Genomic DNA, 19,779 nt, shown 5'->3' with positions numbered 1-19,779 from the left:
TACTGTTGTTGAAGGTAACAGGTAGGTACAATTATCTAAATATCTGAATGTACTAATACCGACACACTGCCTCAAAGATCGATCTTCCTTCAACTGTCATAGAATCACAGAATGGTTTGGGTTGGAAGAGACCTTCAAGATCATCTAGTTTCAACCTCCCTGCCATGGGCAGAGTCACCTTCCACTAGACCAGGTTGCTCAAAGCCCCATCCAACCTGGCCTTGAACACTTCCAAGGAGGGGGCATCCACAACCTTTCTGGGCAACCTGTTCCAGTGCCTCACCACCCTCACAGCGAAGAATTTCTTCCTTATACCTAATCTACATCTACCCTCTTTCAGTTTAAAGCCATTACCCCTTGTCCTACCACTACAGGCCCTTGTAAAAAGTCCCTCTCCACCTTTCTTGTAGGCCCCCTTTAGGTACTGGAAGGCTGCTATAAGGTCTCCCCAGAGCCTTCTCTTCTCCAGGCTGAACAACCCCAATTCTTTCAGCCTGTATTCACAGGAGAGGTGCTCCAGCCCCCTGATCATCTTCGTGGCTCTGCAGAAGTTGTTCAATCATGCAGCTTTTCACGTTTGTCAGCTCAAGCCTCCTATCCCTGTTTACAACACATTTGAATGAAATACGGAAATTCTTTTAATTAAAAAAAAAAAAAAAAAAAAAAAAAAGAATAAAAGAGGACGAATGCCCTGGGAGAAAACACACAGAAAAATGTACTCTGAACTCTCATTTTCTGTGTTCTGGCTTTGCAGTAGAAAATGGAAGAGAGAACATGGACTGACTAACCTCTTTTTCACAGGTACTTTTTGCCACTGCAGATTCACCACCTATATTCTCTAGATTTTTTTGAAGAGGATGTGGCTGAACAAGTCAAACCACATGTCTACAAAATGAAGTAGGAACAGCTGCTAATGATCACAAGCACTGCAACTTCAAGCAGTACCAGAAGCACCTAATGAATTTGTGGAGTCCTTAAAGGAACATACTTCTCAGCAAACATTAAGAGTGATACACTATAAGCTACAGATTTTGCATATAGGATGTGCAAAAGTAATTGCGCTCTGCTTGGTACAACTGTTTTTGTTTTAAATAAATACCTTAATCTCGGTGACATTGAAATGCCACGTCCTATTACACTCTTCAGTTTTGTCAGGCCTAGGGAAGCAAAATAAAAGTGAAAAAAGATGTCTCCTAACTCACTAATGATAACTAACAGCGTTCTATTCTATATCATCAGCCTGAATTTTAAATATGCAAGCTTGTAGCTAGAGATTCTATTTAAAAATGCAAGTAACCCATCAGCATCTCCAGTGTTTTAGAAGTAAAAATCCAAGACATTAATTATGGCCAAAACATTTCACATGCAGAGGCTCCTCATTAGGCCCTCCAGTCCCTCTCACTCTGTGTAGAAAACATACAGGGGGAATAAGTGATATGGAAGGGTCTTGCACATGATGTCACTAATGACATTGACCTCCTCAACCACTGCACCAAGTGATGATTCTGCAAGTACCACCAAGACACTCACTGGAAATCTAGACATAATGCTGTTCACCTTTCCAGGACGCATAGCTTAAACTCCTGTACTGAATTTTTCCCTGTATTTGTCAGGAAAACCTTTGAAGTGCTGCCACTGGCACCAATTCCAGTGAGTTGATTCCTTTGAAGCAAATTGTTTTTTCCTGTACTTTTGCAATATTTGTGCTGAGTTAAGATACTTAAAGCCACAAGCAGTCATGAGACATTAACAAATTCTGTGTACTCAGGGAGGAAAAAAAAAAAAAAAAAGAGGGGAAACTATACTTCCCTTTCTGTTTGACAATATTACTGACCTTATAAGGAACTGTATAAATAAAATGCTCATGTGGCAAGAGGATTTCAGGAGCTCAGCGAGTCATGAGATATAGAAGTGTATTTCAGTTTTATATCAAACCACAGGGTTTTGATTTTCAACAAAATGAAGGCTTTTGTTTCAAGGAATCATAAAACCAGATAGATTAAGCCCTCAAAAAAAAGCACTAAACATCCTGGTACAAAACTTGGTTTTCCTTTCCAGGTTGAAACAAAAACACTCTATGATCATACCACAGTCCATGGATTGTCCAGTACTCTGGAGGGTCTTGACAATCATTAGCAGTCATCTGTGGAAAACAAAAATACAGAACATTTGTTATATGTGTCCAGGGATAATGGTTTAGAGGAAAAAATAAAAGCTCATTCACTGGTGGTCCAAGGCTCTAGTGAGACATGAGAACTTTTGCTTGCCCAAATCAGGAACTGGTGAACTCCAGTTACTTGAAGCTGTCACGGATTGTGCCACTTAGCAGAGACCAACTGGCATTAAAATTTTGAAGCAGATCAAGTGAATATCAGGGGGCATCTTGAACAGGAAGCATAAAAAGAAGACAAAGGACAGGTCCTGAGGTAATAGAAAGTAGCCTGATCCATGCTAAATGAATGGAGCTAAATCTGCATTTATCATATTCCAGGTGGCAGCTCTATTTTTCTCATTATCAGAGCTTTTCAAAGAGTGCAGAGCCATTAAAATAAACATCAAAATAAACTATAATATCAGACAAGCACACAACCATCTTTAAGCATCCAGGAGTTAGTTGTTGTATTAAAAGGGAAAAATACAAAGAAGAGATGAAATAGGTTGCTTATTCCAAGTAAAATGGTTAGAATATATTTTTAAAATATTTTGACTTGAGGGACAAGGGAATGGAGAGAAGAGGAAAGACTATATACATTCCTACAAAAAAAAGCCCACAGTCAAAACTTTTGATAATGCAGGAGAAATAGTCTACATATTAATTACAGTTTAAAGCAGAGTACATATTCCTGAATAAAACCAAAAAAATCCATGTTCACCTATCACAGAATACTATTACTGTATTTTCCCTGATTATTCCGCTTAGTAACTATGGCTCTTTTTAGTAAACACTTTTTGCCATTAAATAACAGCCTCTTCAGACCTTCTTTCCCCATAATAATAGCTTTCCTTTTCGGCTCTGCATCCTGTCTTAATTATGTCACAATGCCTTTTATGTGATGCCAGAGCAAGAGCAGAGTGTAGACAAGAGTAGAGAGAGGCCTGTAATCTCACTAATTGCCTTCCACATGCCACAGGCCAGTGGCAGCAAAACTGCAAGCTCTGCAAGACTTTCTTGTTCTGTGCCCATTTCCCTTCTCTCCTGTCTTGCCACCAATAATAGAAGCAATTAAACCCAGCAACAGCTTTTTTCCTGAAAGGAATATTTTCAACAAACACACACTGCAAACACCTAAACAACATTGCTCCTGTCACGACACAAGCTTTGTGGAGCTGAAAGAGTTCAGCTTTCTAGTCCAAAATACAGCAAATTAATAGCCAGCAGCTAATGCATCATCCCCTGAAAAACTACCTGACAGCTAACCAGCTGCTCAACCAAGGGTGGTAACAAGAACAGTGCAATTGTGCTCCTTCTCCAATCTTTAACTGCAGTTCTCAGACATGCTAGAGGAAAGCTCAGCATATTTTAAATTTGGAATCAGTTCTCCCCTATCATGGCACTAACCTTATTAGCAGTTTCTTCTACACATTTCATCAGGCTCTTGGTGTTACACTGTGTGCTGGCAGAACTGTGAGGTCAATGCAACCTACAACGCATTAGTTCACACTTTGCATGCTTTGGCCAGCTTCATTCATCCTCCCTTTTAATTCTGGCCATAGTATTTTTCCAATGTTCATTTTAAATCAATATCATAAAATGAGCAAAACTGAGTCTGAGAAGCTGGGTACACCTGCTGCTTCTGCAAAAACACTTCTTGTCAGCCTTCCTGTTTATCATATACTGATTGCTGAAGCATTAATTCAACCTCAGGCAACCACTGACTTGAAACAGTTACAAATGTGTATTTTCAAGTAGGCATTGGACCCCAGAAAGCTTTCTATATCTAGATTAATTTGAAAAAGGAACATTGTTTTCTCCTATTTTAAAGCAATCTGATAATCAAACCAATCCAAATTAACCATACATCATCTATAACACTGAGAAAAGTGCCAGTGAGCCTTTACAGCACCCACCATGCTGAGGGGGAATGCTGCAGCAGAGAGATGAGTCTATTTGTAACAGCAAGACATCGGACAAACAGCAGCTGCCAGAAGCATGGGAAGCTCCTTTCTCCTCTGAAATGCTGAAAAGTGAAACACCATCAAACTGTCATGGAAGCATTACCTGTAGAGCTGCCCAAGTTACAAATCCCTTGATATGGCAGCTTGTCCATCGGAGAAGGTAGTGCTACTGGATCATGTACAGATACCCCAAGTTTAAATAAAAAGTCAGCTTCTGGGAAGGGAAATATTTAATTCTGCTCTCCCTTTCAACCACCCTGTTTAAGTAGGCCATCTGTTTAATTAAGATCAATTTGAAGTGTTATTTTGTAATGAAACATCACAACTGCTATGAAAAATCCTTGCTTTTGAAACTGTGGAGAGGGTTCATCTCTTCAATTTCTCTCCTCCAAATAGTGTGTAATTATTCCCCTTCCTCCCACCCCCTGGGGTAAAACCAATCAATGAATGAACCAAATTTATAAGGTTGCTGAAAAAACTTGGGAGGAGGGAAATAAAACAAATTTACTTCTTTTTGAACACCTCTCTAGCACGAGCTGATAAGCTAAAACCTTTCATGTGTCTATCCTTACAGAAGATAAAGACCCACAGAAACATCTAAACCAGATCTTATTCACAGAGAAGTTGGAGGCATAGATTAAGAGTTACCTTATGAGTTAAATGGGCATTCAGGAAAAAACTTTCTTTTGTTCCAAAATAGCATATGTCAAGAGCTGGACTCACTTTGACACACCTGGCTTAATACACCAACAAAGAAATAAAGGTATCCCTTTATCTAAGGAACTTTTTGATCTAACGCTAGATCACAATAGTGTATTGCCCTCAACTTAGTCACTTTAATTCTTTCTATATTATGTGACTACTTCTATTTTCACAGGGGAAAAAAAAAAAAAAAGAAAAAAAATAGTGTTTCTATTCTTCAAGCCTTTGCTATAACATTATTGCCAAAGCCTGAAATTAGGAAAACCTTTTATCTCATATGAAAAAAAAATTAATTTGCTCTGCTGCTTAACACTACATGCAAACTTGAATTCAGGCTGTTCTGTTCACCAGCCTATTCTGTTGTCCTTTCTTTGAGTCTTTCATTTGATCAGCACATATGTGCAGTAAAAGGCAAATGACAGCAGGGTTTAGCACCCATTTCTTTATCATCCTTCCCATTCTCAACAGAGGAGGAACTGAATAGCCTACAAACTTGCACCGGATTTTCCCCATTTCACAAGGAAACACCCACAGAAGATCTTCTTCTTTTGCAATCTCCAAGATGCAAAAGCTGCAATAATATCTCTCTTTTTAAGCTCTTGAATTCAAGATCTTCACAACTCCATAAAAAAGGAGGGGGAAAGTCCCTCTTCTTGCCCTTGAGTTGCTCCCATTTCCACCTAACAGGATTCACATTAATTTGTGACCAGAAAGTTTACATGTGACATGAATTAGCCACATGAAGTTCAATAAATTGCACCACAGGGACAATTTATTAAGGGAACATCAAATTCATAATCACTTGAGGTCTGTGAATTTAGCTTGGATATCTTTGTAGAAGACATAGTCACTTCAGGTCAATTAGATGGTACTGAAATTTCTAATCACATGATGAGGAAGAACATCTCTCTTCTTCCTTCACCCTTTCACTGCAGCAGTCAGTAGTTAAGTCCTAGGGTTATTATTGCTTTCATGATACTCATTATTTTATTTTAATAGGTTAGTTTAGAAGATATGATCACAAAACACTTACTTTCCAGTTTAATTGTGCTGATCACACTCAGTATTAAAAAGCACCAGCTGAACACATACAATTTAAAGCACAGGAAGGGCTGGGAGATGTGTATTCTCAAACTTCTGGCATGCTGAACTGTGCCCACTAAATTTTAAAAAAGGCCTTTCAAGCCTTCAAAAGCCTGAAAAACTTTTTGAACACAGATATGCAAACACATAGGAATTAAGATGTAGCTCATCCACACACCTATCAAGAACACAGTATGCAGCAAAGTAGTCTACAATCAGACTCCTTTATATAGGAAGCATGAACTAATAAGTACTTGCACAAAGTAATGTCCCAAACGTTTTTTACATAAATGATATAATGAGTTTTGCAGTTTCCTTCACCCAGCTATTTTTCCTTTCAACATGTCAACAGTTTTAAACTGATGAGTGACATTAAAAATACTTCCTCCCTGAAATAACATAGCAATCATATATAAATACACTGAACATGCAGAAGAATCTATGTACTTAAAAAAAAGGTGACAGCTGAATTTGGGAACTCCTCTTATGTTAACATTAGCAAAAATAAAGCTGTTACGGGAGTACAGTTGAGATTCTGTTTCTTCATATGACTCAGTGATGTGAAACTGGGCAAAAAGTCACTTAATATGATTTTAATTTCACTTTTTCTTTACTCCTTTGGAATGCTTCTGTCCACCTCTTACTACAGAAGATCATAAGGATCAACAAAGTGTAAGAAAGCCTACAGTTTCGGATGCTTAATATCTTCAATTACTCATTACAATTTCACTGGAAGGTTATAAAGGTTATTTGTCAATTTACCAATAGCGCTACCCTGGAATTAAGAGTAGTACCTAGCATGAATATACAGTGGGAAAACTGGTTGGTAGGGTTTTTTTGGTTGGTTGGTTTGTGGGTTTTTTTGGTTTGGTTTTTTAATTGTTTGCATCTCATTCATGTAAGCAAGGGTTTGCACTGCTACTGACTCTGAACGCCCACTCGTGCCAGGCACTACAAATTCCTGAACACCAACATCTCTGCTTGAAGTCAGTAACAGTGATGTTTACTCACCAGAAAATCAGTTGGATGCAATCACAAATTGCATCAAATTTGCCCTTATTCCCCCTCAAAAACAGGCAAGCAAACAAACAAAAACCAGAACAGTGGCCACTCCTTGGTCTCAGTCAGTCATGCACATCTGAGTTTTGTTTTTGATACTTCCCCTCCACATTTAACTAATGTGCTTTAAGTACATCTACTTTTCCTCAGAAATTTAGGCAGTATGTGTCTTTTGCTGCTACTGCTTCTGTACATATTTCCAGAAATAGGAATGAGAAATAAAAAAAGTACCTAAAGCACAAAAAATAAGACTCTAATATTGTAATAAATAAACCTAAGTCTCCCAAAATCAGGACCTTTTTGGCTCCAGAGACATCTGTCCAAAACTGAAGCTTCTCTAATATCCACAGGGTTCTTCATCCTTGTGTCAGTAAATCTGATCACATCTTCCATTTTGAAGTATAGCATATTTTTAACTCAGCTGTATGAGAAGAGGCCTTCAAGTATTTCCAGCACAGGAAAAATGTTCTACTTATCAGATAGTAGTAGATATTTAATAAGGGACATAAATAGTATACCTCTTAGCTGTGCTTTTGACAGACATATGTTGGAAGGTTGGGTTCATTTTTGGTTTCCACCCCTCAAAAACAGCAATGCTCAGAGACACCTGCCATAACAGCTTTATATCTCTCTATTTCCTGACTGAATCCATATTTGATGACTTATCATTAAAACACTGGAGCCTACATTACAAAGCTAACACTTGTTGTGCAGCAGACAGTTCAAGTACTAAACTGCTGTCTTCAATCAGACAAGGCAGGCAAGTCTCCTTACAGAGTCTGGTGAAAGTCTAGGATTAAGTTTACAACTAACAAGACATCACCAAATATATAACAAGCAATTAAGACTTAGCATACAGTATGTCCTACATTGACTATTATATCTGTAACACATCACAATCCTGTCTTGTTTACTGCCACTCTGGAGTGCAGGGGAAGTAGCAAAAATTGCACCAAGGTCAGTGAAAGCCTTTATAAAGACATAAGGGCATAAGCAAGATAAATGCTTGACAGGCTTTATTCATTCTGTTTTCAAACATTTATTTTCCAAGGCTACCTTTGTCAGGGTAAAAGAGAACAAAACAAAAAAATCTCACCTTACATACAGTCACTGGCCAATGATGAGCAAGATACAGCTTCTTCCAGGTATGAGGGTGGCTGTCACTGGAGAAAGACAGACAAATCTGTTTTCCCTCAAGCATTTTAAAAAGAGCAACACCTTCAGCCAGCAGCACAATGCTTACTAGTATAACGCATTGATTTCAGAGCTGGTTGTTGTTTATAGCTTCTGTTGCAATATTTGAGAACTCCAAACACAGCAGGACCAAACTAACAAATCACATAGAAATAACATATTTAGAAACCTGCTAATCCCCCCCTATTGTTAAACAAATTCAACTCCTGGCATTCTATCTCCATATGCTTTCCATTTCTTAAATATGGAAGAAACATGTTGTTCTGTTTTATATTTAGGAGAGTGTTTACTGGCAAGCTTTTACAACAATAATAATAATAAAAAAAGATATCTTTGTTTAGGATGTTAAAAATCTTCTAATTTTTCTTCATGGGTATATTAGCTGAAAAGAAAGTACACAACATTCTTGGAACTGTAACTACTCTTCTGAAAAAGAAAGACTACAAACAACCACAAGCAATGTAGTTGATGCTGCAGGAGATGCAATTTGATCTTGCAAGTCTCTCCAACCTTTTAGATCAAAAAAACCCCGAACCAATTCAGAATAAAAAGTAAAGTAAAAACCGTTGTATTGGGTTTGCATGGCAAGGTTTTGGTAGAGGGGGGGCTACAGGGGTGGCTTCTGTGAGAAGCTGCTAGAAGCTTCCCCTATGTCCGACAAAGCCAGTGCCAGCCAGCTCCAAGATGGACCCGCCGCTGGCCAAGGCTGAGCCCATCAGCAACAGTGGTAGTGCCTCTGGGATAACATCTTTAAGAAAGGGAAAAGAAGTTATGGGAGTAGCAATTGCAGCCAGAGAGAGGAGTGAGAATATGTGAGAGGAACAACTCTGCAGACACCAAGGTCAGTGGAGAAGGAGGGGGGGAGGAGGTGCTCCAGGTGCCAGAGCAGAGATTCCCCTGCAGCCCATGGGGAAGACCATGGTGACGCAGGCTGTCCCCCTGCAGCCCATGGAGGTCTACGGTGGAGCAGATATCCACCTGCAGCCCATGGAGGACCCCACGCCGGAGCAGGTGGATGCCTGAAGGACGCTGTGACCCCATGGGAAGCCCGCGCTGGAGCAGGTTCCTGGCAGGACCTGTGGACCCCATGGGGGACCCACGCTGGAGCAGTCTGTTCCTGAAGGACTGCACCCTGTGGAAGGGACCCATGCTGGAGCAGTTTGTGAAGAACTGCAGCCTGTGGGAAGGACTCACACTGGATAAGTTTCTTAAGGACTGTCTCCTGTGGGAGGGACCCCACGCTGGAGCAGGGGAAGAGTGTGAGGAGTCCTCCCCCTGAGGAGGAAGGAGCGGCAGAAACAACGCATGATGAACTGACCACAACCCCCATTCCCGTCCCCCTGCCGCCACTCGGGGGGAGGAGGTAGAGAAAATCGGGAGTAAAGTTAAGCCCGGGAAGAAGAGAAGGGTGGAGGGAAGGTGTTTTTAAGATTTGGTTTTATTTCTCATTATCCTACTCTGATTTGACTAGTAATAATTTCCCCCCTCCCAAGTCAAGTCTGTTTTGCCTGTGATGGTAATTGGTGAGTGATCTCCCTGTCCTTATCTCAACCCATGAGCCTTTTGCTATATTTTCTCTCCCCTGTCCAGCTGAGGAGGGGAGTGATAGAGCGGTTTTGATGGGCACCTGGCATCCAGCCAGGGTCAACCCACCACAACCATAAATCTCAAAAATGCTGACTTTATCATTTTACAGACATTTAATTAAAACAATACATTTTTAAAATGCTTACTACAAATTAAGTAATTTTTAAACATTTAATAAATAATCAAACTGTGACACATTCTTAAGGTTACCTAAGGAAGAACTAAAGAAGCAATATCCCATATTTCCCAAAAGCACTTGGATTTCAAAGCCTCTTAGAATAAAGAGATCTGTAACTGACAGAGGCATCACTACTGTCTTACTCCTATGCAGAGGGGGGTAAAAAAAAAAAGGCTTAAAAATTTTTTTCAAAAAGCGTTGGAAGCCTGTATCATGTCTTTGCCACTTCTACAGAGGCATCTTCCAACAGTTTGGAGCAGACCTATTCTGGATAAACTAGAAGTAGAGAAAAAAACCTGTTGCTTCGGACACTACAGCAGATATATTCAACCACACTAAGTGATTAAATAGAACAGCAAGTGGGAAAACCAAATCAACAAAAACAGAACTGTAAATTGTTCAAACTGACAGCACTATGTGCAGTACTGTCAAAACAAATTGTTATTCTCTGGAAGCTAATAGCCACATGTCCTTCATTAGTGCTTGCCAGAGGTTATATAAAAAATATATGAGAAAGCTAATTCTTCTTAACCTGAGGAAGTAGGGATGCTCCCATGTTACACCACTTCTCAATTTTTTCTTCTAGTTTTGCTAATATGCAATGGCCACATTTTCTCTTAAGCATTCACATGTATCTGTGGTTTTTAAGTAATTTAGCAGAATAGCTCTGGAACAAATCAAGCATATCCACAATGAAAACTATTAACACTTCTAACTGGTCTTTACTGCTGCTGTGGAAAACTGAATAGAAGAATTCCCCAATATTGTAGAGCAGTTAGTTTCCTTGCTTTAAAAATGCCTTGCTTAGAAAAACAGCATCTTTCATCTGTATTTGAAATAGCAGATGAACTTCTGCAATGACAATCATGCTAAAACAAGTTCTCCTAGAACAGACTTTTTGGCTAAGGATAGGACAGAAAATTTTGGTTATTAAATAGAGCAACTTTTAGAAACTTAAGCTCAGAACTGGCATCCAAGGAAAGCCATTTTCAATACCTGTCCAGCTTCAGGGATCTCCCCCATTTTTGACCCAAGTTATCCTGCTCTGTGCAGTTCAGTGCTGTGCCTCTAGAGCTGCTTCTGCCACCAAGATGGCCAAGCTATAGCCCAAGTCCTGGGGACTTAAGAAACCTCAGCATGGTGTCTAAGCTACCAACCAGCTGCAATGTAGCCATTATATGAAGTTCAGCACTGAACTGAGCACCCTTAACCATTCTCTTGCCAAAACATTGAAAGGAAGGAGAGAAGTTTATTTTCTAATATAATGCAATAGGAATTTGAGCTTTTACCACAGAAGGGTGTGATGTGGGGCGTGGGTTCCCCCATGGCCCATTGGTATTCAAGCTCAGATTTTGCCAAGTGCAACAACCACCAAAAGGCTGTGTGGCACTGATACAGCCCCAGTTGGGATGCTGTATGAAAAGGAATTTAAAATCATTGGAACTGAGAAAATAGCAAGGAAAAAGAAAAAATTTAAAAAGTATACAGTGTAACAGTTGGTGCAATTCATGCCATCGGGATGATTCCAGTTTTTTGTTATAGGTCCCAAAATTATTTCTGATTTTTGTCATTACTACATCACAAGTCTAAATGATTAATTTAAAGCAAGATTGCAAAGTTTATAAGTGCAATGAATGTAATTTAAGTTTCCCTCTTTTTTCATGCTGACACATTAACAAATGTAAAGCTTTTCTTAGGCATGACCCCCACTCCTCCAGTTAATGTAGATGCCTCATTTTACCAGTCAGCTAAGGGAAGAATAACACATCAAAAATAGCACATAATAAAATAAGAAAATTTACACTCATTAGAACTATTCTGCTTTGCACTTAAGAAAGAACTGTCAGAGATTTCTTTTTAAAGCATAACTTACCTTTGAGTGAATTTATCTGAAGTACACCAACAACATAATGCCATAGAAACCCAACCCAGAATCCAATAGTGCAGCTTTGCAGGATTCATTTTGTTAATCAAATAGCTGTAAAAAGGTGTTAAAAGAAGAAATCTGTTACTTATCCAATGCACTAAATTGCAAGACTTAAAATGCAGAAAAACACAACTATCTCAGAAACAGCAAGTAGTATCAACTCTAGACTAGATTTACAACCATGGGTAAAACGAGGATCTCTTTCAAGGCCATGCCTGATTCCCCAGCTTGAATGATGATTTTCATAAACTAATGGCATCAAGGATGAGACCACGGTTTCCTTTTTTTTCTTTACTTGCACACAGTCACAATAGAGCCTCTTTCCAATAAATAGAGATACATAAATCTTCTATGCAACCATACTTCACGTAACGTAAGACTCTACTTGTGGTCAGCTGAAATGCCCAAAGTAATTCATTAAAGAAACTCTGAACTTAACACTGAATGTTCATGTTGGATTGACCAAGGCTGATATTAGAAACTCACTGGGAGTGAAGTATGATGTCCAAGGATGACATTCTCTCTAAACGCCAGTCGACTACTAAACTGATGTTAAAAAAATTGCTGCTAAAACCAGACTAGTTTCTGTTCTTGTAATAAACCTGAGACAGCCTCTACGAAACCATGCACCATCTGCCTACTACCTCATGAACCCTAGAAATCAGGGGAGAAAAAAAACAAATCAACTTAACTTTCACCAACAGGAGGACTTTCACTTGGCACAGGTCAAAAAACCCCAGCTGCCTCCTGTATCCACCAGCCATTTCACAGTATTTCACATGCTACCTCCTAGATGCCAGAAATAGATGTACATGCATGTATTTACATGCAATTATTAACGCCTCACCAAACCTACTTTCCAACTTTCTCATTTTGAGAACCCTAAAAAAGCACCACAAGACACTGTGTGTAACCCACGTGCCCCTTCTAAGATCGCTCACTACACAAGTCATATCCTTTTTTCTATGAAGGCTTTAAAATTAATCCTTTCTTATAACACTCAAATAAAGCCTCTTTTGACACCAGTAAAGACATTGCTGACTCAGCCATTAAGGCTAACTTTAGGACATTCAGTGTAATTCTGATCCACAGCTCATTATAAACAAGAGTCCATTTTCCCACCATTATGGAGTGTCCCCGGACCCAGCCTGCAGGCCCCCCGCAGAAGCCCTACCCCACAGTTCTGCAAATGCCGTGGCAGAGCTGACGTACAAAGGAGGCAGCCTCCCAGCTTGCAAAACGTGTCAAGATTTCAAAACTGGTGAGGGGTTTGGGCAGCAACTGTAACAGTTAACCAGCTAGGTTTATCACAAGGTTTTGCTAGATCGTGAAGAAACTACAGCCTTTAAGATACTCATCTATTTCATATGTTAATGTCTCTCTAATTCATAATGGATATGTTATCAAGGTAAACAGCTTGGCCTAATAGAAGATATTACTAGATAAATATTAGTTGGCAACTGTTAATTTTCTCATCTAGTTTCTTAAAAAAGGCCTAAAGGATTTTCACTCACCATGCAAGATGAGCACAAAAAAATTCAAATAATTTGGAGTGTGCTACTTGTATATAAAAGCAATCGATAATGTAGAACTAATCTTTATCAAAAGCTAGCTAAAGCAAGACATACACCTTGTATTAAAGAAACTGATATATTCACATAGTGTACAAAAAAAATCACAAATAAGTAATTAACTGCTGGGTATCCAATTTCCCCAAGAGTTCTGCATTTAAAGTGATCTCAAATCTCATCACTTGAACAGTAGGAATTAATGATGCGAGATTCAGCCTTACAGACCTGTTTATGATTTCATCCACTGTTATTTTCAACTGATAACCAACCAAGCAAGACTTCGTTTTTCTGCATGATAAACTATCTACTCAAGATAAAACATTGAGACATATGAGCCTTCATGTAAGATTCTGCCCTACCTATAAAAAGCACATTTCTTCAGAGAGCAGAAAGTACCACTTAAAAGACAATAATGTCACACATCATCACCAAAAAAGGCTGCACTGTACAAGGGTGTGGAAAAAACATCTTAAGGAAGTAAATTATGGAAGAAAAATAAGCTAGCAAGCATTATAGCATTTCTTTTGCAAACTGGTAAGACTTAAGACGGCAGGCACAAAGAAGCATTTTTTTTCCAGTTACGAAGCTGCAAAAAAGCATAAAGGCAATTAGCTCCCTTTCTCATTGGACTCTTAAATTTGATCAATAATGACCAGAAACAGAGTGGAGCTTCAAAAAATGCTGCTATCAGAACAATGGAATGTACTAATTTATTCTGCATATTGCTCTGCGCCCTGGAACCAGAACGTAGGGACAACAGAGACAGTGAGCGGATCCGAAAGCCTCCAATCTGTAACTTTCACACAACAAATCACATTTTTTTCCACTGATAAACAATACATAAACTCTCTCTAAGGTTTTAACTTGGAAGACAGTATTGCAGCTATCATGACAGACTGATTTACTCAAGCTGACCTTTTATTCGTCTGTGACATTGATGGTGGGAGGTGAAAAATGCGTCAATCTCACCTGAAAAGCACCCAAATAATGCAAATTTGAGGAAATACACATCCAAATTAAAACTGTATTAACAACTAAGATGTATGAAGCATATCCAATTTTAATAAAAATTGCTTCTGTTTACTAAAAATTACACTGGGTTACTAATTCCACAAATACAAGAAAGAAGAGATTAACTAATCTTACACCAATTCTACTCTAATAAGTAGAAACAGAGATTTTGTATTACAAAAGTTAGCTATAAAAAAAAGTCATGATGTTCCAAAAGACTTCATAATGAAGAAAACTTAAAACTTCAAAATGAAACATGCACACACACATAAAATCATTATTTGAAACCAGGCTATTGATGCATTTTCACTATAGATAAAATTCCAAAGAATAAGAGTAGCTTTGGGATGACTCTTTTCAGTCATCATTTTCAGTAAACCTGACTTATCCAGGTTTACTATACCTGGATACGAATGCGCAACACGTGTGTGCGTTAGTAACCGAGTCAGGACAATGTCACTTTCAGCTATGTCAGCATTGTTCAATGCTGGTATCAAAACTACCTGCCCAGGCTTATCAAGGACTAGGGAGAACTTGTAATAAATAGTGATGAAGTCTTTCTTTAACGCATTTACTATCATTTGAATTCTAATATACCATCTTGAGGACACAGCATATGCTTCTTTTGGACACTAGCAATTAGTTTGCAATAAGGGAGTCTTCTACTCCCTTCTTTTTTTTGCTTTTAACAACTACCTTGACTAATAAACCCCACATTTACATAAAATTTCATGGTTTACACTTTAGTTCAAGCACATAGAACAGAGAAGAGGCTGCAGAAGAGCACTTGAGCATTAGTGAGAGGACTCCCACAGCTAACAGCACAGCCCGCACACGGCTAAGTGTCTGCAACAACGGCCAGAGATGAGAATTAGGACAGCTAGCCTGGCATCTAAAAGCACAAAAATGAACACCCAGGTTTTGGTGCCATCTCAAACAAAGCAGCGCACACTACCTCTGCCACAACAAGTTAAGACAGTCAAGTTACAAAACTGTGCACCAGAAGCATTAATTTAATTTATAACAACGCTCTTAGCTCCAGCAACTTTTACCTGCACAACCCACTCCCAGCTGACCATTCATCCCAAGCCCGCATGCTGGCCTAAGTAACTACAAAAAGTGCTTTAAAGATTTTTCAAATGCAATACTCATGTCCACTGACACAGCAAGTTTTTTAGCAGAACTTTCTCACTACTTCTCTCACAAAGTACTATTCAAAGCAGAACTTGCACAGCAGTGCAAGGTTTTAGGGCGAGCCCGGCAGGAGCTCGGTGCTGCGCCTGGCCCTTCCACTGGCTTCCTGGGGAAGTCTTGCGCAAGGCGGCACCTTGCGTTCCTCATGCACAAACTAACGCGCTGCTCTCCTTTTAGCACAGTGTTGTAAGATTTAACTTCCTGACACCATAAAGCGCTTGCTCCACATAAACAATCATCGCATTTTATTACAATGGTATTTTTATAAATCGTAAAGAATGCAGCAGAGCAGACAACCCGAAGCGGGATGCCTGCAAGTAACAGGATACCAAAGCTGACGGCAAGTGTACAAAGGAGAACTATAAACAGAGTTTTCCCGACTCTGGGAAATGCTACTATTCCTTTGGCTGACTTTCGATTTGCTTCACAGGGAATTTAAGGCGTAAGAAATAAAACCTGATATGGTTTGAGCCCTTACCGGTCCTGCAAATCCCACCTAACTTCGTGCAAGTCAGTAATCTCACTGGAGGCAACAGGCAAAAAAGCTCACCCAGGAATACCTCGGGCAGGCCGAACGCTACCTGCCTCCTGCGCGGCTCCTGCCATCGCAGTGCAGCCACACGCAGGTCAAGAGGTGGGAAGAGGGAGCAGCAGGGACGCCGGAGCCGAGGCTTTCAGACCTGACCTCCGCTGCCTCGGACCCGAGACCTCACCTCACCTCAGCCCGCCACTGCCTGGCCCTGCCCGGGCCCGCGTTACCTTCCGCCCGCTCCTCCGGCCCTGCCCGGCAGAAGCTCCTCCGCGGCCCGGGCCTCTCTCCAGAGCCGGGCGCAGCACCACGCACGGACGCGCTCCCAGCAGGGCTGACCTCGCAAGGCCCCCGCCTCGGAGGAGGCTGCCGGCGGGAGAGAGGGAGGGAGGAAGGCGCCGGAGCCGCGCCGGGGCCCAGCCGCCTCCCACCGCCCCGCGGGGCAGGCCCGCCCTCCGCGGCCCCTCCGCAAGGCCTCAGGGGGCCGGCCCCGCCTCCCGCCGACAGCGGCTGCCGGGCGGTGTCCCGCGGCCTGCCCGGCGGTGTCCCGCGGCCTGCCCGGTGCCTCGCCGCCGCTCCGGACCCCCTGCCGCAGCGGCTCGGGGGTCGATGGCGCTCCTCGGCTTCCCCGCAGCCGCGGCCAGGTGCCGCTGGAGCAGGGCACCCGGGGGAGCGTGAGCGGGCCCGTGTGTGCGCGGGCAAGGCAGAAACGCCGGGTGGGCGCGGAGGAAACCATATATATGCGTGGTTTTGCTCATCCTAATGTTTTGGTGGGTTCTTCTTTAGCATATTCTAGGTTTTAATTATTTGGATTTCCTCCTGAAAATTTGTGCAGCACAGAGGTCTTCAGGAGTGCAATAAGAACGCTCCGTATTTTTAAGTAGCCTACTCAAATAGCACACTGTTGACTAAAGCAAGCCCAGTAAGGGGAACAGAGGAATGCTGACACATGCGTCTGTGGCATACTTCTCCAAAATAATGAGGGAAGTTTGAAATGGTAACACTCGTGTTTGGAAACAACAGGAAATTTCTGAGGAAGAAGGAACCCAAAGGGATGAGCCACAAATATCCCAGGTGGGACTTGGTTCACGTTTTCTTAGCGCTACAGTAAACCATGAAACAGATTCCAACCCGTCTTTCTCTGCTGATGCATGAATCATGAATACAAAGCATGATTATTAATTACTATTGTATAGTTTTGAACTAGGGGGGATATGTCACAACCATCTTCCTTTAACGCACTTGAGAAATGTGGGCAGACCCACAAGCAAAACAACATTTGTTTTGAACAGATTAATTACAGTCTGTGTAATAAGGTCTTTGTTCAAAGTTACAGTATTATTCACTGGCATGATTTCTTTAGTTATGTTTACACATTTACACGGTAAGAAGGAGGATGAGGCAAAACTAATGCCTTCGCCCAACCTTCCGTGGAAACATGAAAATGTCATGCTGGATGGAACGAGTGATCCATCTGCTGTTGTCTCTGACAGTCTGAGAGGTATCAAAAGTTTCAGAAATTTTGTTGAAGAGTTAAAAATAGTGAAGTTCTCCAAAGCCTTGTATTCAGCACTGCTCCTCCTCCTCCTGCTGCTGAGGGCATCACCGCTCCATCTGGCACTGAAATCTTTGTCACTGCCCGTGAGGAGTCAGTAGACGTGAACACCCAGTTATTCTCTCAGCCTCGGATTTTATCTTTGTCTGCAGACTAGGGATGAAAAGAGTGGGCTGTACTGCAGATACAGTCTAGCTTGCAAGGTCTTGTGCTCCAGTGTTAGTCCTGTTTTGAGGTGCAATAGGGATTTACGCTCTGAGGCTGCCAAATTAACACTCTGCACTTCGTGAAAACTAAGCCCAAAGACAAGTTTCCTATTAAGGTGGTTTTAAAGAGAGATCCAAAGCTACTCTAACATAATGTAGGCTTTTAAGCTATTAGGACACGGAAGCCATACTTTTATTTCATTATATCATTACAAAATAATGCATGTTGATGGAGACTATTAAAGAGAATGTTTTTGAGGAATATGAGAAAGATAGACAATGGAGAGCTACATTGGATAACTATCTCCTTAAGATTTTCCATTTAATATTTATCTTTGTAGTAGGAACAATAAAGTTTTTAATAAACCGATAATTTTAAATCAAACATTGTGTCAGATGCAGATGCTGACACCAATAACGAGAAAGCCAAGTTCTACTTTCAGTGTTTTCAACCTTTTTATGTTAAGATTAGAAAACATTCCACTCTTAAGAAGTTCATTACTTCAGTAATGTGAACAGCTGTTGTTGCAACCTGTTTGAAGAATAAAACTAATCATAATAAAACTGCTTTCTCAAATAATCATTTGTGAAACAAAAATACATTCATCTTACATCAATAGTTGGCAGATAGGCCATCTTAATACAACTCGGAATATTAGGGATTGTTGACAAGCATATGTAAATATCCAGGTTTATAAGATGTAAAGTGGTGCCAAGACTTCATTTAATGATTACTGCCTGGAATTTAGTATTTCTTCTATGTTCTGACACTTGGTTATATTAAAAGAAAGATTTAGGCACTTCGGTCAGTTTGAGCTGTACTTTATGCCACTGGTAGCCTCCACTGACTTCGATGGAATTATGCACAACATAAGAGACTGTTCATTAGGAGTAAGGCGGAAAGAATTTACCACGTGAGTCATAATGAAAGGACAAGAAATTAATATGCATGAATATCTGCATAGAGGCCATGGAAGGTGTTGGGACCTTTGACTTTTCCTGGAGTGTGGCAACATCCTCACTCAGATACGAGATCTGCTGTAGCCATTCCCCCAGTGAACAGGCTGGCCATCCAATTTGAAACTCAGTACCTGACCCGTATCCATGTCCTGCATTATGGGGATGTGGCTCCACAGATTTACACACACTTGAATCCTAGGACATGAGCACATACCAACGAGCTTAGAATACTCTTCTGAATTGGGATAAAACTAAAAAGTACTGAAGTGCTTTCCTGAACTAGAGCCTCAATCACCAACTTAGAGTTAAATTGGATTTTTAATACTCCATATAATTAATTGTGAGAACAGGTTGGTCTCCTAAATCTGAGAAGCATTGTAGTGAAAAATAATAGACCCCATTTTGGGAATTTCTCATTAAAATTACTATGATCTTTTATTTCAGTATTGACTTTTCTCTCCTGGTCGCTCCCTATTAACACTCATGATGCTATGACTAGAAATTGGTGGAAAACTGAGGAAATGTCAGAACATTTGAAAAGTTTCTTTTAAATTTTTCATGAAAATAATATTTTCCTCAAATATTTCTGAACAAATGTTGTTGTATCTTAGATTTTTTTTATGTTTATACGCTGAAATGTGTTGCCTGAAAGAAAACCAACCCAAAATGAGGTTGGCATGATTCATCTTCTTTAAAGATTTTATATGAAACACTTCAGAAGAATTAATTTTTCCAGCTTCCAGCAGTTTACATTCAGATTGGGATTTAAGAGTCAAGATAGAGACTTTCAAACTTTGTCTCCCTAACACAATGCATTGCTTTGCTTTGGTTATTCCCATTGCACAAATAGAACAAACAAATCTAGCTAGGCTTTATTCTTAATTGTATGTTAATAAGTCATTTACAA

The 19,779-nt window shown here is 40.3% G+C and overlaps 1 protein-coding gene across 1 annotated transcript in view; it reads right to left on the bottom strand.

The window, feature by feature from the left end:
• The window catches only part of RNASET2 (ribonuclease T2), a 29,250-nt gene extending 12,751 nt beyond the window's left edge, over window positions 1-16,499 (bottom strand). Inside the window, exons 1-5 of the mRNA XM_050894429.1 lie at window positions 16,382-16,499; window positions 11,793-11,897; window positions 8,057-8,123; window positions 2,088-2,143; window positions 1,100-1,157 (exon numbers count right to left, since the gene is read on the bottom strand). Coding sequence (XP_050750386.1) covers window positions 1,100-1,157; window positions 2,088-2,143; window positions 8,057-8,123; window positions 11,793-11,881 — 270 coding nt within the window. The 5' untranslated portion in view covers window positions 11,882-11,897; window positions 16,382-16,499. The remainder of the gene's footprint in view (window positions 1-1,099; window positions 1,158-2,087; window positions 2,144-8,056; window positions 8,124-11,792; window positions 11,898-16,381) is intronic.
• Between the last annotated feature and the right edge of the window lie 3,280 nt (window positions 16,500-19,779).

The sequence above is a fragment of the Gymnogyps californianus genome, chromosome 3 (genome assembly GCF_018139145.2).
Source record: "Gymnogyps californianus isolate 813 chromosome 3, ASM1813914v2, whole genome shotgun sequence".
NCBI classification, from domain to species: Eukaryota; Metazoa; Chordata; class Aves; order Accipitriformes; family Cathartidae; genus Gymnogyps; species Gymnogyps californianus.
The sequence above is the reverse complement of the archived record's forward strand: the minus strand, read 5'-3'. Positions and strand labels throughout refer to the sequence as shown.